We start from the raw sequence: 21,709 nt of genomic DNA, 5'->3' as shown, positions 1-21,709 counted from the left end.
CACCATCCTGGAACAAAAGTGCATTCTGTAGGACACTAAGCACTGTCACTCCATCTTGTAGCTCAAAGTTCAATTACACTAAGCTTCCTTACAAGATGGGTCATTTTTTACAGAAGAAAGGAAAAGTGTAGGGAAGATAGATCTTTTCCAGTTTCATCCATTCTTTCTGAATCTGTTTCTTAGGAAAATGTCATAGATATTATGTTATTTATACTTCTGGGATTACTGAAGATTATTTCCCAAAACTAGAGTGGGTCAGCATAAGTAGTTTTGAACATTCATCAACGACAGTAGAAAAATCAAACTATTTCCACTTTTCATCTAAGACAGATGAGCAGGCAACCTTCAGGCTGAAGTCTTTTTTAAGGAACTGAAAACTTTTTTAAGCAGCTGAAAGGAAAACACATCAGTAGCCCCTGGGATGTCTTGAATGACTTTGATCTTCAGAAACTTGGATTCTTTCTATGTTCCCCATACAAATACTAATTGTGCAAACTAGAAAATTATCCGAGTGCCCTCTCTGGATGCCTCTTTCTTTCCCTTTTTCTTGAGCTGGTGAGAAAATAACTAATGATCCATCTCCTCTTTTCTTCCCAGGGCCTAATGGTGAGAAAAATCAAAGCTGTTCTCACCAAATATCCACTGGGGTAAGAACATGTTTCACTTTCAGGAGAAGGTGGCTGCAGGAGCAGTATGTAATATGAGCATTTAACAGTAATCCCATTATTTACCCTTGAAAAGTGGGACATATTATACTTCCAGCTACCAACTTGACACTGCAGCAGCTGTGCCCAATTTTTGGATTTGTTAAGTTTGTGCTCAATGACTTTTCTTTACATTAAGCTAAGGAAATGTCTGTCCTTTATGAATCTGATTCAACTCGCTGCTTCATTTCTCCTCTGCTGGAAGTGATTGAGTTTGGGGGAGTTTTTCTGTGAAGTGCTTACTATGCGCCAGGCACTGTACTAAGTGCTGAGGTAAATGGAGCCACTTGGATTTCCAGATAATATATTTTCCTTTGGTTTCTTCTCCTCAACTTTGGTTCACGTGAAACAGCAGGAGCCAATACTTTGCTTTTAAATTCCTGCTCCAATACTGTGTGTGGTACCTGAAGCAGTAGTAAGATTATGCAATCAGATCAGTGAACCGGTATTTCTTTGGGGGACTCTAATCTTAGCTATGGCATGTTTATATTATTAAAGCACTGACACTTTCCCCCTCCCCCTGCCCAGGTTTGAACACTACTCGGATTTAGGGTTTCAGGATCTAGAGATTGAGTTCCCTCGACAGAATTCCCCTGGTCCAGTGCAGCTATCCAACTTCACTACTTCTTTTTAAAAGCTACTGAAAAATGAAATGGTGTCAACTTCAGAAAATATTAGCATCAGAAAAGCCAACAGAGGACCTGACTGCCACAAAGAGAGGCTACAAAACTCACAAGATGGAAACTGAACCAAACTAGGAGCCCTGTGACTTAGCTTCCTGCATCACGAGATCTAAAAGTGATTGGAAATAAGTGGAATTTTCAGGATGCATCCTTGATTCTGGTGATAGCCAGTGTTGGGGCTTTTCAACGGATCTTTAGTATCTGTACCAGCAAAGCAGGGATGGTATCTTTAGTATCTGTACCAGCAAAGCACCATCCCTGCTGTAGTTTGTTTTATAAATAACAAATGCCTGCAAACAATTAAAGAAAGAATTAGGTCTCTAAAATGGGTAACCCAACTGGAAAAGGAGTCCACAAAAATTAGTGGCTGAAATCTCCTTTTAAGCAGAAATGTTAGGTTCCATGAATAAAATAAATAAAGATATTTTTATATTAGAAAAATGGATTATAATTCTTGGCAACACATCCACTTCAGCAGGCACTTCAACGGTAATTTAAACTTAACATGGGTATTTTTTGGCATTTATTCACCTGGCTTCTAAACAGTGGTGTCTCTGGACATCTTTCACCCAGTTGGAGAAAAGTTTTCTGCATAAACACAACTTCCAAGCAACATGCCCTTGAAGTGGGGACGGAGGAGGGAGTCTGTTGGGGTTCTCGTCACATATCTATTAAGGGGGAGAGACTAAATTTCTCCTAAGCCCAGAAGGAGTTAGGAAGGGGAGAATGTAAGTATTTCACTGAACACAATTCAGCAGAAGTTAATGTTCTTCTCTCCACCTCTCCCCTCTCAATAAAAACCGCTATCATTACAGTCATAGCCTGCCAGTCCTCTGAAACCTCACACGTTGCATATGAAAGCTGCTAGTCTGGCGATCCTTGGCTTTCTGTTCCCATCAAGCGAGGTCACATGTCTCTGTGTTATTTTATTTCATTGCCCACACATTAAAAAAAGTAAGTTTACAGAAAGAAACAAACAAAAAGGACTGTGAAGGCCCAGGGAGAAGAAATGTTATATTGTCCATGGGTAGCAATAACAGTAATTATTATAATATATACCCCAATAACTCAAGTGTGCTTGTCCATGATCTCATTTATTTCATTCCAGATGCCATGCTTAGAATCTAAAGAATCTTTGATTCCTTAAATGTGGCAGGTACCCACACACCTACTTTACTGCTTATTCATCTACCTATACCTCCATATTTATTCTGAAAATTAGGTCCACCCCACATCAGTAAGCAGAGTTCTCTAAATATGCTTCCTTCAGAGAGGCACACCCTCAGTTCTACCCTGAACCCTGTAGGCCTCATTGCTGGAAATTGTAAGAAGCCTGACAGGGGCCAGAAAATCAGATGCTTTCATTCCGTAACTCTGGTATTGCATCAGTAAAGATGGACTGATTGAGACAGGAAGTTTTCCTTCTCCACCTCCCTACTACTTTTAGGCAGGTACAAAAGCTACATTAAAGTAGGGCTAAAGGGAGGATGACTGCATTTGCCAAGACAATATATTTGGAGAACCTCAGTTACTGGACAGTGAAATAACTTTGTCCTTCATGAAACTACCTCCACAAATCCCCATATTTGGAGACTAGCCAGGGAGCAGTTACACATCTATGTATGAAAAGAGAGCTTGACAATAGGTGGTTGTCTGAGGGAAGGGACTGCAGAATCATTTTCTCAACTTAGGCATCTTTCGCTAACCTCAGCAGCTAAAGGGGACGGTGGGGTGGGGAGGGGGAAAAAGAGAGAAATGAAACTTGGTGCTGAGCTTCAGGTTGCTTGTGTGTCAACGTCAGAAATGGCCACATCAAACGTTGGGTACTGAAACAGTTCTAGATGCTGCCAAAAGGCCAAGATGAGGGAACACCAAGACTTTCTTGAAGCTACATACAAGCTTCTCACGTAGCAAGGTTTTAGTGCAACATCAACTCAAATGGAAGTTCCACTCTCTTGGGTAACCACGTCTAGCTGCCTTAAAGAAGTCTGGCAGAATGACAATCACCCCCAGCTGTAACAGCTTAGAGTGGCTCACTCTTTGTGGCCTAGTGGCAAGAGCATGGACTTGGGAGTCAGAGGATGTGGGTTCGAAACCCTGCTTCTCCACTTGTCTGCTGTGTGACCTTGAGCAAGTCACTTACCTTCTCTGTGCTTCAGTTACCTCATCTGTAAAATGGGGATTAAGACTGTGAGCCCCACTTGGGACAACCTGATTACCTTTTATCTACCCCAGAGCTTAGAACAGTGCTTGGCATTAATTCAATCATATTTATTGAGCGCTTACTGTGTGCAAAGCACTGTACTAAGCACTTGGAAAGTACAATTCAGCAACCAATAGAGACAATCCCTACCCAACAATGGGCTCATAGTCAGCACTTAACAAATACCTTAATTAGCATTATTGTTATGCCTACATACACTGTGAGGTGTAGACATTGACCCTAAAAAAAAGCCTTGCATGACTGGGGTTTCATTCTTTCAGAATGAAAAAGGAATTGAACAGTTAATAATATGTGAGAGAGCTGTTCTGGAGGTTTTAGAGACTAGAAGAGGAGAAACCGTAGAGGCAGCCATTAATCAAACAATTAATTGTAATAAATTGATTGATTTAAAAAGAATGAACTGTCGTGGAACTGGTCAACCATGCTGACCTAAAACTACCATACTTAATGGAACCATTTAGAGAACCTCTTTTAGGAACTAAATAATGGAGCCACTTGATTAAAATCTGGAGACTTTCTGAAGAGAGAGGTAATGGAAGCCTGGGTGAGCATTAGGCAATACCAGCTCAAATGACATGCTATTGGCCCTGCTTTTGAGAAACCAAGGCTGTGAACTTATGAATCCCCTAAATTCAGAGTAGAATGTGGGCAGTCAACAGAGAAATATGGAAGACAAACACACATTTGATTGTTTATCCCTACTCACGTTTACAGTTGTTATGAGACTCTTTTAAAAATAAATCTTATACCATCAGAAGAGGGATACATGGTCTAATGGTGTGAGCAAAGGACAAGAAGCCAAAACATCTTGACTTCTCATCCTAGCCCTGTCCCTGGATTCCTCTACAGTCTTGGGCAACTCAATGCCCAGCTCTGCCTCAGTGCTCTTCATGTGCAAAAACAAGAATTATTCTGCTTACCGATGATCTCCAGGGGTTTGAGGTTGATTAGCTGACACTTTCTGAAGGCAAAAGATCCATTTTAAAATGCTTTCTTTTTCTAATGCAAAGTGTTTTCTCTTGAGTGGATTCAATAGGCACAATTTGCCAGCTTGATAGGAACAGTGAGTCATAAGGATTTCCTGTGTAACTTGCTGCCAGAGGCAGAGTGTGAGGTTTTTCAGTTCCCAGAAATACTACAATTAGATGGTCGACTTGACACGAACTGGTAAAATAAATAACTTTCACTAAAATAGCTATGACTGGTGCCTGAGGTTCAGAAAACCGAAAAATCTGACTTGTTTTAAAAAAAAATCCCAAAACAATGAATCTGAGGACTGCATTGCAGTGTAATTTGTAAGCAAAGGCTGTCTAGCCCTGCAACTAGACAAGCCAGCGTTTTCAAAAGCAGGATGGCAGTCCAGGATCCAGGCAAAACTTAAAAGGAGTCAGATCTGTGTCATAATTTATTGTGAAACTGTGAAGAAACAGTCAGACTAGGTATTGAAACCACTTGCAATGTGTTAAACTTTGCCAGTAACGCTGTCGGGTGAATATTTACTGGGAATACTGTTTTAGTGTTTTAAAATTAAGCATAACCTACCTGTATAATTTATTGCTTGCTTGGTTTTTGACTCAGAACCAAATGAATTTTGTAACCACGGTTTGAAAAAAAAAACACACAAAGTGAAGCTGTACAAAGAGAAACCATTTTAATGATAGCTCTCACAAGCTCTTCAGGATTCCATTTTATTCCAGAAGGGGTTGGCAAAAGGGGACAAGGAAAAGGAACTGTGGAGCAAAACTGATGATATTACACTTAAAAATAAGGGAACTGACCTTGTAAATTTCCTTTCTGAGCTCTAATAAAATGACAGATTACAAAGACATTTGGATCGATTAGGTGACAGCAAAATAGTTAAGATTAAAACAACAGAAAAACAGTTGACATAGGAAGCAGCCTGGCCTAGTGGATATAGAGCACAGGCTTGGGAGTCAGGAGGACCTGGGTTCTAATGCCGGCTCTGTCACTTGTCTATGTGACACTGGGCAAGTCACTTCACTTCTCTATGCCTCAGTCACCTCATCTATAAAAAGGGGATAAAGACTGTGAGCCCCATGTGGGACATGCACTGTGTCCAATCTAATTGGCTTATATGTACCCCAGAACTCAGTACAGTGCCTGGTACATAGTACGCACTTAACAAATACCATAAAAAAGGTCAAATTTCCTAGTTCTCAAAAATACACTTGCGGAGTAGTATAATTTCATAAAGTGACTTAAAAGGTACTTACATCAACTTCTCCTTGATCAATTACGTAGAAATTATCTCCTTCATCCCCTAGAACCAAACACAGAATATATGCTAGTGCAAAGTTTACTGAGAAACTAAAACTTGAGAAGATGCCATCAAGTCAAACTTGGCAAGTGCTTTCTGAGCCCTGAATGGGAAGTCCCATACCCTACCTTATCACATGATTCCTTCAAAGCTGTTTCCTATAAATGCTTCCCTCTCCATCAGTATTTGATTCACAGGGGACAAGTGAAAAAAAAAATCCAACGGGATTGCACTAGTTTGAAATCATAAGGGGTGATCTCCCTATAATTTCCCCTGCTCCACTAGAGCCCCTTACTCCTTTTGCCCCCCTTCAACTCTTATCTCAAGAGGAGACCTCCTACCTCCTCTCAAAATCCACCCCGTCACATCTCATCAAAACCCTTGGCCCCTCTAGTTTTCCTTCCCTGACTGCCATCTTCAATCAATCAATTGTATTTATTGAGCACTTACTGTGTGCAGAGCACTGTACAAAGCCCTTGGGAGAGTGTAACAGAGTTGGTAGACTTGTTCCCTGCCCACAATGAGCTTACACTCTAGAGGGGAGCTAATGGTTTCTTCTCCACTGCTTTCAAACATGTTCATGTATCACCTATCCTAAAAAAAAAAACCCTCCCATGACCCCATGGCTCCCTCCACTTATTGCCCCATCTCTCTTCTACCTTTCATCTCCAAATTCCTAGAGTGTATTGTCTACTCCTACTGCCTCAACTTCCTCTCCTCCAATTCTCTCCTTGACCCACTCCAATCTGGTTTCCATCCCCTTCACCACATGGAAACTGCCCTCTAAAATGTCACCAATGTCCTATTTCTTGCCAAAGCCCATGGCCCCTGCTCCATCTTAATCCTACTTGACCTCTCATCTGCCTTCAACATTGTGGACCATCCCTTTCTCTCAGGAATGCTAACCAACACTGGCTTCACTTATTGTCCTCTCCTGGTCCTCCTCCTATCTCTCTGGCTGCTCATTCACAGTCTCTTTCACAGATTCCGCCTCCTCCTCTGTCTTCCTTCCTCTAACAGTAGGAGTCCCTCAAGGTTCAGTTCTGGGTCCCCTTTTATCCTCCACTACAACCACTCCCTTGGAGAACTCATTCACTCCCATGGCCTCAACTACTATGTCCATATGGGTGATTCCCAAATCTATCTCTCCAGCCCTGACCTCTATTCCTCTCTGCTGACTGGCATTTCCTCCTGCCTTCAGGACATCTCCATATGGATGTCCTGGTGACACCTCAAACTTTCTCCAAAACAGAACCCTGTTTGCTCCTGTCTTTCCCATCACCACAAACAACACTGCTATCTTCCCTATCTTACAAGCCTGTAACCTTGGCATTATCCTCAACTCATCTCTCTCATTCAACTCACATGTTCAATCTGTCACAAAATCCTGTCAGTTCAACCTTCACAATATCGCTAAATTCCATCCTGTCTTCTCCATCTGAATTGATATTTTGCTGATCTAAGCACTTATCCTATTTTGCCTTGACTACTGCATCAGCCTCCTTGCTGGTCTCCCTACCTCCTGTTTCTCCCCACTCCAGTCCGAACTTCGCTCTCCTGCCAGGGTCATTTTTCTAAAAAAAACTTCAGTCCCTGTTTCCCTACTCCTCAAGAACTTCTAGTGATTGCCCGTCTATCTCCACAACAAACAGAAACTCCTTACCATTGGCTTTAAAGAAATCACCTTGTCCCCTCCTACTGTACATCACTGATTCCCAGGATGCTTACTTCACTCCTCTAATACCAAACTACTCACTATACCTTGAGCTCAACTATCTCGCCATCAGCCCCTCACCCACATCCTGCCTCTGTCCCGGAGCTCCCTTCCCATTCACTCTCCCCATATCTTAAGCTTTATTAAAATCACAACTCCTCCAAGAGATCTTCCGCGATTTAGCCCTCTTTTTCCCCTGACTCGCTCTCCCTTCGGCATCATCTATGCACTTGGATCAGTATCCTTTAAGCATTTGATAATCACCCCATTCTCAGCCCCACAGCACTTATTTACATAACCGTACTGTATTTATTTTAATTTCTGTTTCCTCCTCTAGACTGTGAGCTCCTTGTGGTCAGGGAACATGTCTACCAACTTTATTGTGTTGAACTTTCCCTAAACACTTAGTATAATGCTCTGTATACAGTAAGTACTCAATAAATACCACTGACTGATTGATTTGTTTTAAATTGACTTCTTAGCCTGAATGTTTTTATGGAAAAGACATTTCAACTTTCCTTTTACTTATAACTAACCATCAATCTCCCTTTTCCACTCAAAACCTCCCCTCATGCTCCCTCTCTCTTCCCCCCCTCACCAACTCAAATGATCCACCTCTCTTCTCCCCTTCTCTCTTTCTCTGGGTCTTTCCTCATTTTTTATTGGTCCCCACCTGCCTCTCTGACAAATCATCAGTCCCAGAGGGGAGAAAATTAGGGGGTTGATGAAAACATTGACTTGTCATGGTTTGAATGAGCCTAGCCAAAAGAGGTGGCCATTTTTTTTTGAAGGTACCACTTCCCTAACAATCTTTACCTTTCCACTCCATGACCTCACCCACACGAAACACCCCTTTATTCCACCAAACCCTTCCTCCACTCTTGGCACAGCCCAGGGAGGTAAGGTCCCAGCTCTGGTTTCTGACACTTCTGGGACAACGCTCTTCAGATGACCCACCTCCAGGCAACTGCTAGGGAACTTTCTTAGTTAGAGGGAGTCTAACCTTGGTTAAGGTAACATCTCCTCCAAGAGGCCTTCCCCGATTAAGTCCTCTTTTTCCCGGCTCCCCCTCCCTTCTGCGTCACCTATGCAGTTGGACCTCTGACCTTCAGGCACTTGATGTTATTCCCACCCTCAACCCCACAGCGTTAATGTACATATCTATAAATTATAAATTGTATATTTATACTAATGTCTGTCTCCCCCTCTAGACTGCAGACTGCTGTGGGCAGGGAACATGTCTGCTAACTCTGTCAAACTGTACTCTCCCTGGTGCTTAGTATTGTACTACGCTCAATTAATATCACTGATTGATTGATGATGTCAGTAGTATTATTGATCACCCACCGTGCACTGCACAGTCACTGCATTGGGTGCTTTTACCATTTGGCGTTTTCTCTACTTTTATCCAACTCTCTATCCCTAGTACTTCTTTCACTTTTTCACCCAATCTCTCCCAATCCTTTCACCTCTACTCTGCATATGGCCCAAAGGTTAGAGAACAGGCCTGGGAGTCGGAAGGTCATGGGTTCTAGCCCCAGCTCTGCCATTTGTCGGCTGTGTGACCTTGGGTGAGTCACTTCACTTCTCTGGGTCTCAGTTACCTCATCTGTAAAATGGGGATTGAGGCTATGAGCCCCACGTGGGACAGGGGCTGTGTTCAACCCAGTTTGCTTGTATCCACCCCAGCGCTTGGGACAGTGGCTGACACAATGTAAGCACTTAACAGATACTACAATTATTATTATTATCCTAACCCAAACCAGGCATCTTGCCTGGAGAAGCCTCTGGACTAACAGAGGAGAGATGAATAACTGTGGGTGGGGCAATGTACGCCTCCCTAGTTGGGTTTCTTTGTACACATGCTTTAAGTTATATTCCCATCTGGCCCACTAAACCCCAAACTATATTGAGCAATTCATTCCTTTTAAAGAATCAATTAAGTGATTTGCCCATATTCAGGAAGGGCCTCCTTTTGTGAATGAAAGCTTTAGAGTGGGGGCACACTTGTTTTGATCCAAGACACATTAATAAATTCCATGAACACGGATGGTTTAATTCATATTCACGAGCAATATGCAAATAGTTGCAGTCAAGCAGGAATGGAGATAAATGAAAATTACCTTGTTGTATGACTGTTTCTCCAGCAATATGGGTAACAGGAAACATGGCATCAAAAATGTCACTGCAAAATAAGGTATGTGTAAATTGCAGGGTTGGCTGATTATCATTAACATTCCACCTGTTTACATTTGCAGCAAAAGGAAAATGTAAGCACAATGTTGAATGAACTATGCTCTCTCTTCATCGTTCTCAGCTTTCACTGGAGAAAGAATATGTTAGTCAAAACATCCCAAAGAGCCTCCGCAGGGAAGAAAAAAAAATCAGCAAATATAATACTAATAAATTTTAAACGCTGGAGCTAAGATTCAATGTTTTAAATGCTAAAATGCCTGACATGCTGACTCATCAAAATTACACTACTATGGCTAGCAAGCAAAGACCCACATTAAATGGAAACATTTTGCAAATTAGGCAGCTTGTGCATTTTTACTTTCTAAATTTATATGTGAATACGACCATACAAGCAGGATGCAAGCTGGAATGTGAAGGCTTTAATTCATCCAACAATGAGCTGGCAAAGGGCAGAGTGAAGTTTTCACAGTGTGGAAACATTTGTTCAGCTATGAAAGTACATAAATGAATACGCACCTCTTAATCAGTTCTCAACTTAGCATGTTTATAAACAGACAAAGGGGCTCAAATTCCTCTCCATTAAGTAAAGGAAAATAAAAAAATCCTTAAAAGGATAAGCACACCTAACACTTGGCATACCTAAGGGAACAGGAGCCAGGCCAACAAGCTTATGGCGATTGTTTAAACTCTCAGATGGGAAATACACGTTGCAAAATTCTATGGTTAACTTATTTCCTGCCCCAACTGCTTAAAAAAAAAATCCATTCTTGGAAACATTTGCTCAGAGGCTAAAGTTGAGAATCCCAAATGAACAAGCTACTGTACAATAGACCTAAGGTCAGAACTGCACTTTCCAAGTGCTTAGTGCAGTGCTCTGCAAATAGTAAGTGCTCAATAAATACGACTGAATGAATAAGAACTGTTGCAGTGAGACTGGGGCCACGATTTCCCTAAAGATGATTCTCAAATCAGAATAAAGTTCCTGAATATCAACAATCTAACTGAAAAACCAATTTGTTCAGTTTTTTTTTTTTTCTGGACTGGACAGGAAGGAAAGCCTTCATTAAAACTTTTGATTTTTGTTCTCTTTTCCCTGTTTAATTTCATTTGGGATTTTAACAATTTCAGAAATCTCAAGTTAAAGGACACGCCAAAACATGACCCACTAAAATGCATAGATCTTATTTTAAACAGGGTCGCATCCCCTTCTTCTTTGCTCCCACCTACAATAAATACCTAACCTCCTATTGCAACCTAGAGCTCAGTGAGCTATCTTTCTCAGATTGCATTTTAAAGATACCACAAAATGGAGAAGAGGCAAGTAGCTGAATAATTTAGACTAGAATCCCTACTATGGAAGAAAAAAGACCATTTTTTTGGCTAGTGGGAATCAGACTGGCCAAGTACATCTATTGAATTATCCAGATTGTAACTCAACTCTCTATTATATTTTGCCTATAAAGACACTTAGATAGAGAAAGCAAACAAAGGTCTTCAATTTTTCTACAAGAGGTTTTGAGACTAACCTTGTGAAAGCACCACAAAAAAATCTATTAGATTTACTTTCTTTAAGCCTAAACTTCCATGCAGGTATATGCCTTCATGTCATTGACCAGTTGAAGAAATAAGTCAATGCAAAATTTACCAAAACATTAAAAGTATATCCAATCCAGTCAGATGAGTTTAGCATTCCTAGCCTCCCTATTCCCCTCTATTTTTTCTTTCCTTTAAAAACACATTTTCCTAATTCAAGATTTTTAAATGTTATTAAAAAGCCCTGCACTGGCATTCTAGTAATAATCGCTAAAGATTTTAGAGTTTGGGGGCAATTCTTGTTTTAACTCATTTTTTTCTTCAGGGAAAAAACTGGTGAACATGGAACCAGCAGAATCAGTAATTCGATCAATGGCATTTGAGAGCTTACTGTGTGTAGAGCACTGTACCAAACACTTGGAAAAGTACAGTACAACAGATTAGTAGACAAGATCCCTGCCCACAAGGAGCTTTCCAACTACAGGTTTCCCGACCATTCCTCTATAGACAATATTCAACTGCAAAGCACTCCGGGGGCTCACTGTTTTCCCAGTTCATACAACCGCTTTTTGTCACCTGCCTGGTTGTGGGTACTTATATCCCATTTCAGTAAAAGTGATCTGTCAACAGCTTCAACACATCCTTTCTTCTTCAACTTCAACACATCCTTTCTTCTTCAACTGCAACAGGATAAGCACTTAAAACTAGGTTAGGCCCTACAACACCTTCAAAAATGGTCAAATAGATTATGGGAAGGAGGGGCATTTATCAAGAGCTTCCAACCATCTATCATTCAATCAATCATATTTATTGAGCACTTACGTGTGTAGAGCACTGTACTAAGCACTTAAAAGATCTAATGACCAATAAATGCCCAAAGACTCTCACCTGGGAAATTTTAGATTTAGGGAATCACAGTTCGGGAAACATAGGAAATGGAGACAGCCCCAGAATCTTACAACAAATAATTGCAATTGAGGAGACAGTAACACTTTTTAAATACTAGAAAAGCCAGGTCATTTTTGAGAGACAGTGTTTTTCATCACCAGTGCCATTCCTAACCTGCCAAATGAATGCCTTTCTCTCTCCTTTAAGTCTTTGTTTCCCTCATCTCCAAAGAGGACTCTACTAGTCTTAGCCATTTTTCAGGGCAGGAACTGTGAGCCCATGTAATGAAAATGATGGCACACATCCCAAAATAGATGTCCATACAAGTAGTCCACTGTAGAGCTATTTGCAAATGAGATGACACCACTTGCCTCAATTTGGCTTAGTTCTGTACAACTTGGAGAGGAGCAGCAATCAATTCCACGACTCGCATGAGAAGTATATAAACTCTGACATACTGGTTTTTCTTCATTTCAAAAGAGCTTACACAAACTAATTCTTCTGTCAGTGTAAGAACATTTCCCCTTTGGAAGCACAAAGGATACCTGAATGTTTGCTTACCCAGTGCCTTGGTAATCAATCAATCAATTGTACTTTTGAGGGAGAATACAATAGACTTTGTATTAAAGATCTCCGCCCTGAAGGAGCTTGCAGTGTAGCAACTAAAAGAAGTTGTAGATAGTGAAAGTAAAAGAGTATTAAGATACATAAATAGGTGTTACGGAGGAGTAGACTGTGAGCTCATTGTGGGCAGGGAATGTGTCTACCAACTCTATAATGTACTCCCCCAAGGGCTTAATACAGTGCTCTGCACACAGTATGCGCTCAGTGAATACGATTGATTGAATGTATTTAAATATTTAAGTGGCATGGAAGGGGTGAAGTGGCAGTTGCGAGGGCAAAGAGTGGGGAGAGGAAGTTAATGGTGGAAGGCCTCCTGAAGTAGAGGTTATTTCAAAAGAGATTTAAAGGTGGGAAGAGTTGTGGTCTGTTGGATGTGACGGGGAAGAGATTCCAGACAAGGAGGGAGGGAAATGGGCAAGGAGTCGGAGGTGGAAGAGGGTTGAATGAGATAGAATAAGTAGGTTGGCTTGAAAGGAGTGAAGTGTAAGAGCTAGGGTGCAGTGGGAGAAGACAGTGGATATGTAGGAGGGTGAGAGTGCTGACTGAATGTCCCACAGACAATAGTTAGGAGCTTCTGCTTGATGCAGAGAGGAATGAATAACTACTGGTGGTTTCTGAGTCTAGGGACAGATAGAACAACACTTTAGAAAAGTTATCTAGACAGTAGAATGAAGAAAGGACTGAAGAGGGAAGAGATTAAAGGCAAGGAGATCAGCATGGAGGCACTAGTCATGCTGGGATATAACAAGTGTCGAAACCAGCATGGTGGCCCATTTAGATCAGGAACGAGAAGTGATCCTGGAAATATTGTGAAGAACGAACCAATTGGATTGGAGGTTGAATATGGGGATGAAAGGAGAAAAAGTCAAGGATAATGCCAAGCTTATGGGCCTGAGAGGTAGGGAGGCTGTTGATGTGGATGGAAAAATTAGATGGGGGCCAGGATTGAGGAGAGATAATTAAAAATTCATGTGTGGTCATGTTGAGCTTGAGGTACCAATGGGACATTCATATAAAGATGTCCTCAGTGAAGGAGGAAATAGGGGAGTGCAAAGAGGGACAGAGACAGATTTGTGATTCAGTTACGGGAAGTGGTGGTTGAGACCATGAGGCCAGATCAACTCACTAAAGCAGTGAGTATAATTTGAGAACAGAAAGGCCCCAGAACTTGGCCTTGAAGGAACACCTACAGTTAAGAAGTGGGATACAGGGGAAGATCCAAGGAAAGAGACTGAAATTATTGATCAGAGACGTAAGTACCAGGAGAGGGATGTCAGAGAAACCATGGATAGAGAATGCTTCTAGGAGAATGGTATAATCCACAGTCTTCAGGCAGTCAAGAAAACAAGGGGCTTAGAATGGATTAAAATCACTTAGATTTGGCAAGAATGAGGTAATTGGTGACCACGGAGAGAACGGCCTCAGTGGCACGAAAGGGGGTAGAACCCGGATTGTAGCGGGTTAACAGAGGAGTTAGAGGAAACAAAGCAAGAGGAGCAACTGTATACCACCCATTCGAGGAATTTGGACAGGAATCGGAGGGGGGAGATGGTGAGACAGCTGTGGGGTGAATTGGAGTCCATGTTTACATGGGGGCTAAAATCCCCAAGAGTCAGAGTTAGAGGTAAGAGAAAAAGGGAAAGAAGGCGAGAAAATTGGACGTGGTGATGGAAGATGACATCAACAAGTAATTGTAGAGGTGGATGGCATGGGCTTTGAGAGGAGAAAAGGATGGAAATGGGTGGTGGTACAAAAGTGGCATTGGAGGGCAAGAAGTATGCTGATTTTTGGATTGGGGAGACATACATATACTTGAACAGAAAGAGCAAAGGGATCATTGGAGTCTTCAGGAGAGAATTTAAGGTCTGAAATAGTTGGTGGGGGCCATAAGAATGAGAATTGAGGAGGGAGAAAAAGGAGGCAGAATTAAAACAGCTAAGGCTGCATATGGAATAGCCAGCTGTCTGGATTTTTGCCAACAGAATATTATGAAATGAGTACAAGAATGAAGGAAGCATACTGTTAAGCTGATTCGGAGCTAGGAGTTAGTGGTGTGAGATCCAAGAAGGGCCAGCGAAAGAGAGGGTGGATTTGTGCATAGGGAGAAGGGAGGCTGGATAAGGAATCTAAATGGGTCATGAAGCCCTGAGGTAAATGGAAGGGGTCTAGAGATTAGAGGTCACTGTGTGAGGACAGGACAGTTTTACAGGGAGGTGTTTATAGGAGAGAAGGCAATTTAGTAGGTTGTGGTTGTGTAGTGGAAACTTAGAGCTAATGAGATTAGGGATGGTACAAGGACTACTGATGATGAGATCCAGCATGGGTCCAAGTTTGTACGTCGATGAGGTGGGGTGGAATAAGGGGGTCAGCAGAGTTGGGGAGTGAGTTCCCTGCCCTCAAGGAGCTTATAACCTAATGGGGGAGACAGTCAACCGTTATGAATTGTGAAAGCAGGAGGAAGGATAGAGCAGTAAGTAAACAGTGTGGCCTAGTGAATAAAGCATAGGCCTGGGAATCAGAAGAACCTGGGTTCTAATCCCTGCTCCACCACTTGTCTGCCATGCAACCTTGGACAAGTCATTTCATTTCTCTGTGCCTCAGATACCTCATCTGTAAACTGGGGATTAAAATTGCAAGCCCCATGTGGGACATGGATTGCATCCAACCTGATTAGCTCGCATCTACTCCACCCCTTAGTACAGTGCCTGGCACATAGTAAATGCTTAACATATGCCATTTTTAAAATATAAAAAAATTGGGATAAAATAGCTCAATAATTGAATATACAACTAACAAATATTCATCTGTTCTCAAGTAATAGTAGTAGTAATAATGATGGCATTTATTAAGCGCTTCCTATAATAATAATGATGGCATTTGTTATGCACTTACTATGTGCAAAGCACTGTTCTAAGCGCTGGAGAGGATACAAGGTGATCAGGTTGTCCCACGGGGGGCTCACAGTCTTAATCCCCATTTTACAGATGAGGTAACTGAGGCACAGAGAAGTTAAGTGACTTACCCAATGTCACACAGCTGACAAGTGGCAGAGCCGGGATGCACAAGTATTATGAGTAGGTGTTAGGTTCAGGCTTCTGTGGAGTTGTGAATCAATTCGGGTAGGCTTCCCGGAGGAGTGGGATTTTCAGGAGGGCAATGTCTCATTGCCTGAACCACAGTACATCTGACACGGGGCAGAGAACATGTCTACTTACTCTGTTATATTTTATTCTCCCAAGTACTTATTACGGTGCTCTGCACACAATGCACTCAATACAAACAATGGATCAACTGATTGAGAATATGGTCTTCTATCCTCCTAGCTTTTGATAACATGATTACCCACAGCTTTGAGTTTATCACTTACTGAAGCAGGGAAGCCGGCAAGATTGTAAAAATGGCATGCATACTATAAGGCATGAAAATTATAAATATGCAGGGAAGGGCCTCCTCCTTGCTTATCATCAGTAGCATCTTTAAAATGCTGTAAATGATAATCATGTCTAGAGGCCAGGTCAATCACGGGAAGAAAGAGAGTGCTCCTTGCTTGCTTCGTAGTCTTGAGGAAGTGAGTGATTTCTTTTGAGTCCAATGGGTGAGGCATCATATTTAAACAAACCCCAAGCGATACTCACTACAGCCGAAAAGGGTAAAAGGCTGGGAGATGTTTGGGAGTGAGACTATTTTGCTTTCATGGGGATTCATTCCAAAAAGTGACTGAAATACTATGGTGGTTTAATCAGGGACAATATCCTGTCCTGTTAAACTACATTAACTTTTCCATACACAGAATTGCTCTACTGCTATTCACTGCCTATTGCACTTCCTGAATTTTTAGTGTTTACTGCTGACCTTGATTTTTATATTGTATTGGGTTTTTTCTTTTATCAGATATCTTATTATTTGTCACCAGCTCACGACCATGCCCTCACCTCCACCCCCATGCCCCCCCCATGTCTCCCTTAGTTTTAGAATGTGAACCCTCTTTGTGGGCCAGGGATTCATTCATTCATCCATTCAATCGTATTTATGGAGTGCTTACTGTGTGCAGAGCACTGTACTAAGCACTTGGGAAGTACAAGTTGGCAACATATAGAGATGGTCCCTACCCAACAACGGGCTCACAGTCTAGAAGGGGGAGACGGAAAACAAAACAAAACATGTGGACAGGTGTCACATCATCAGAATAAATAGAAGTAAAGCTGGATGCACATCATTAACAAAATAAATAGAATAGTAAACATATACAAGTAAAATAAATAGAGTAATAAATCTGTACAAACATATAGACAGGTGCTGTGGGGAGGGGAAGGAGGTAGGGTGTGGGGGAGGGGATCAAATCTAATTCTCAAATTTTTATTTTTTTCCCCAGTGTTTGAGACAGTACTTTGTACAAAGTAGGCACATAGTAAATAATATCACTACTAGAAAACATCTACTTGTAATTCAATCACCTTCCCTGAGGATTGATTATAGTATTTACTAAGCACTTACTATGGGCTAAGCACTGGAGTAGATATACGATAATCAGATCAAACACAGTCCACACTGAGCTCACAATTATCCTAATTTCACAGAAGAGCAAAAAAGCCCAGCAAGCTTATGTGACTTGCCCAAGGTCACATGGCAGGCAGGTGGCAGAGCTGAGAGTAGAACTCAAGACTCCTGATACTGCCACCCTTAATTCTGATTTTCTTCAACTTTCAGTGATTCCTTTCAAGGAATTCCCTCTATTTTACTAGAAATGAGGATCATTTCTCTAATTTCTCATCTGAGAAATGGGGATTCTCATCTGTAAAATGGGGATTAAGACTATGAGCCCCATGCGGGACAACCTGGTTACCTTGCATTTAGCCCAGGGCTTAGAACAGTGCTTGGCACATAGTAAGCACTTAAAAAATACCATTATTATTATTATTCGGCTAGCAGTCTCACCCTTTGTCTCCTGTGATCTGTAATTTGATAGCAACTTTCTGATACAACTTTAAAAGGCATTTTATTGAAATGAAATCTAAAAACGATATTTGTAGCCAACATTGGTGACAGTGATCCCAGCCCAGTAAAAACCAATGAATTTGTTTAGACGTTAAAGGGATTATAATCTGTATTCAATTTTTTTAAAATAGGTTTTTTGGGAATATCAACATTTCCCTTTATTCTTTTATCAAATGGCTGTGGATAGCAAGAGCTTGTACATGTTATAATGTGTAGAGGGATGCTTAATACACAAAAGGGAGAGAGAGACAGAGAGACAAAGAGAGACAGAGCAAAGTTAGATTTAAAAGACAACCAATTCCCTCCAAATCACAAGAAGCACTCAACTGAAAATAAATAAAAACTCAGAACTGACATTTTTAGTACGTGCAAAAGGAGACAAGAAAACCAGTAAGAAATGATGAAGGTATTTCAGGCCGTGGTCACGGATATTAAAAAACAAACAGTATAAGACTTGTTAAAACAAAGGTAGAGAACAAGGATTTCAAATATTCTTTCATGTCAGATTATGAAGAAGGGCAAGCACTGAACATTTAGAATTTATTAGTTTCAGGGAAGAGAGATTCCTTTTCATTCTAGGGGGTTATGAATAGACCACAAAGAGCAACTCCTAAACAAAAGACATTGTATTTTAAGACACAAACACAAAATGTTTGTTTCATCTTCAGGTGACCATTTGTCAACTTCAGCCAGATTATTTTCACACACCCACAAACAGGCACACCACAGATTTTCACTCCTTTTCTAATTTACCACTGTATGGAAAACCAATATGTTTAAAATACATTGCTGCGTGAAGATTATACGATGTTTTCGTTTTGTTTCACAAACTTCATTTGGCAGAGTTCCACCTCTATAAAGTAAACCTTTTTGAGATAATTAAGTTACTGCTCACTGGATTGGAAGCAAACAGGGTTTGCTAATTAGCGCATTACAGTTTCTGGGAGCTAGGTGATCAGTTCTTCCTTAAAGGGGGGTAGGGGGAGGGGGGGCCTTAATTTTCCCTCCTTTAACCAGAGCAGGTTATTTTGATGAAGAGTGGTAGCAGCAGTAGTACTGTACTAACAGAGAACATGATGTCACCCCTTATCCTTTATAGTAAGGACCTACGGGGGCCGGGGGAGAGCGGGAGAGGGAAGGTCCTAATGATAGTACATTGGCACATCCACTCTGCACTTATGCCAGATGCTACAGGAGAGTGAAAGACTCATTTTCCTAGCACTCAAAGGTAATGAGACTCTGGCATATGGCCAGAGTACCAGAGAGCAGCCCCAAACATTAAGACCTAGAAGGTGGTGTGGCTTATTGTTGAAAGAACTGGGGAACCCGTAAACTTCATTTTATGCTACTGAACTAGTCTCTGAACTTATCAGTTAGCCCAGGTTCATTTTGCATCATTTCAAGGCTAATGAATAATGATAATCATAATCATCATCATGATTGTGGTATTTTTAAAGTGCTTGCTATGTGTCAAGCACTGTACTACGCACTGGGGTAGATACAAGATAATCAGGTCTCACACGGGGCTCACAGTGCAAGTAGGAGGGGGGACAAGTATCGAACCCCCAATTTGCGATGAAGGAACAGGCACAGAGAAGTGGGGCAACTTGCCCTAGGTTACACAGCAGGAATGTGGGGAACCCCATATTAGAACCCGGGTCTTCTGACTCCCAAGCCCATTCTCTTTGTAGCCACACTGCTTCTCTATGATAGTAATCTTTTTCTATAGTTTTTGTTCAAAGGGGAAGAACTCTTGGAGGGGTAAGGAAAGGGGAATCCTCAAAGTGAAAGGAATACTCACACCCACTACTTCTTCAGTATTTTTAAGTATATTTTAAGTTTTTTAAAAAAAAACTACCTAAAGAATGGAAGAGGAGTTAAGTGACTCTTACATATAAGCCCACTTTGACACACATTCTTATTCTACATTCATTCATTCATTCAATCGTATTTATTGAGCGCTTACTGTGTGCAAAGCACTGTACTAAGCACTTGGGAAGTACAAATTGGTAACATATAGAGTCGGCCCCTACCCAGCAACGGGCTCACACAGTCTAGAAGGGGGAGACAGGCAACAAAACATATTAACAAAATAAAATAAATAGACTAGTAACAGGTGTCAGGTCATCAGAATTAACTGAAGTAAAGCTAGATGCACATGATTAGCAAAATAAAATAAATAGAATAGTAAATATGTACAAGTATGTGCCAAGCACTGTTCTAAGCGCTGAGGTAGATACAAGGTTGTCCCACGTGGGGCTCACTGTATTCATCCCCATTTTACAGATGAGGGAACTGAGGCCCGGAGAAGTGAAGCGACTTGCCCAAAGTCACACAGCTGACAAGTGGCGGAGCCGGGATTAGAATCCACGACCTCTGACTCCCACAGATGTTATACATACATTCAAATGCCATTCATTAAACCATATGCCATTCATGGGAACAATTTTTAAGAGCATACTATTCAAAATTGTATATCCTGAAATTGAAAGTTGTGCTTAGATGTGGTATACTCACTATTGAGCAGCAAAAAATTCAAATGGAAACTTGGAGATTGCATACAATTACTTTATTCCAGCTGTAGTCCTTCAAAGTTTTTATGTGATGAAGTTTCCAACTGAATGGTTATTTCAGACATAGGAAAGTAATGTAAGAAAGCCAAACTCTACTTCTGAATGCAATGTTATTCTCTACAAACACATTGGCTCTAAAGAGCTTGTTATCAACAGGAAAATCTAACTTCTATGCCCTTTATATTTCACTTCAAAATACATAATGGGGATCTAAAATTTCACCAAGAATTGCTCAAATTCCTTTTTTTCATTGTTATCACATCTAGATATGAAGAATGCTGTTGTTATAGAAGAGTCACATTTAGATTCAATGGAAAACAAAGTAAAATTGCTTCATGGTACTAAGTGAAAAGGAAACTACAAAAGAAAATATCCCTTTTATGTCAGGTAAGAGCATCAGTTACATAGCACTAGTCTTCTTATCATAGGAAGTAACCATAAAACACGATACCATACGAAAATACCTTTTCTTGATATTCTCTCTGGTTTGCTTAACTCTGCCATCTAAAACTCCTTATTCTACACTATTATTCTGAAGAAAAAAAGCATTTACCCCTTCCATTGGCAACTAAAATTCTGTGGGGAGTGAGATGTCTAATGGCTCTGATAAGTTGAAAAATCTTCTGAAAATCCTCTGGAGTACAATTTTCTGGGGACTGAAATACAAAACGTACTAGTCTGGTTGCCTAGGTTTAAGTACATAAAATACCTCTCACGTGTTTGTGCTTTAAAATAGTTTACCTAGAACATTCACAAATGAATAATGAAATCAAACAAATCAGTTATATAATATTTTTGCTCAAAATATGTTTAGACACTATACTGCTGATTGCTTTTATGAATCCAAGGGCATTGAAAATGTTCTTTCAAACTTCTACATTTGCGTATGAAACTGCATTTAATAATAATGATAGCACTTATTAAGCACTTACTATGTGCAAAGCACTGTTCTAAGCACTGAACACTGTTCTAAGTGTTGATCTCTTCTCTTCTGTTCGTAAAGGCCATTTCCTGATTAAATATTGTTCTACCCTTATCATAGCTACAAGAAAGGTTCTACAAGTATATTAAATGGCTAGTTGATACTTTGAGAACCATTCCAGCCATATTGGGCCTGGGTTTAGGACATTCTAGATGCAGTGCAAAGCTGTTAACTTCATGTTTCCTTGTCTTTCCTACAAGATGTTGAATTGTTTCAGCACAATTACCCTGATTCATGTAGAATTTCTCTTCTTTATTGAATGACTTCCTAAGAATGCATTGATGCTCTAACACTCTGTGAGAAGCGGCACGCTTA

The 21,709-nt window shown here is 40.8% G+C and overlaps 1 protein-coding gene across 3 annotated transcripts in view; it reads right to left on the bottom strand.

The window, feature by feature from the left end:
• The window catches only part of PRKAR1B (protein kinase cAMP-dependent type I regulatory subunit beta), a 174,131-nt gene that overhangs the window by 60,564 nt on the left and 91,858 nt on the right, over nt 1-21,709 (bottom strand). For all 3 annotated transcript variants that reach the window (XM_038762673.1, XM_038762672.1, XM_038762674.1), the window contains 2 exons: nt 9,727-9,788; nt 5,846-5,892 (listed from right to left, as the gene is read on the bottom strand). In XM_038762673.1, the coding sequence (XP_038618601.1) occupies nt 5,846-5,892; nt 9,727-9,788 (109 nt within the window). The remainder of the gene's footprint in view (nt 1-5,845; nt 5,893-9,726; nt 9,789-21,709) is intronic.

The sequence above is a fragment of the Tachyglossus aculeatus genome, chromosome 21 (assembly GCF_015852505.1).
Source record: "Tachyglossus aculeatus isolate mTacAcu1 chromosome 21, mTacAcu1.pri, whole genome shotgun sequence".
In the NCBI taxonomy this organism is placed as follows: domain Eukaryota; kingdom Metazoa; phylum Chordata; class Mammalia; order Monotremata; family Tachyglossidae; genus Tachyglossus; species Tachyglossus aculeatus.
The sequence above is the reverse complement of the archived record's forward strand: the minus strand, read 5'-3'. Positions and strand labels throughout refer to the sequence as shown.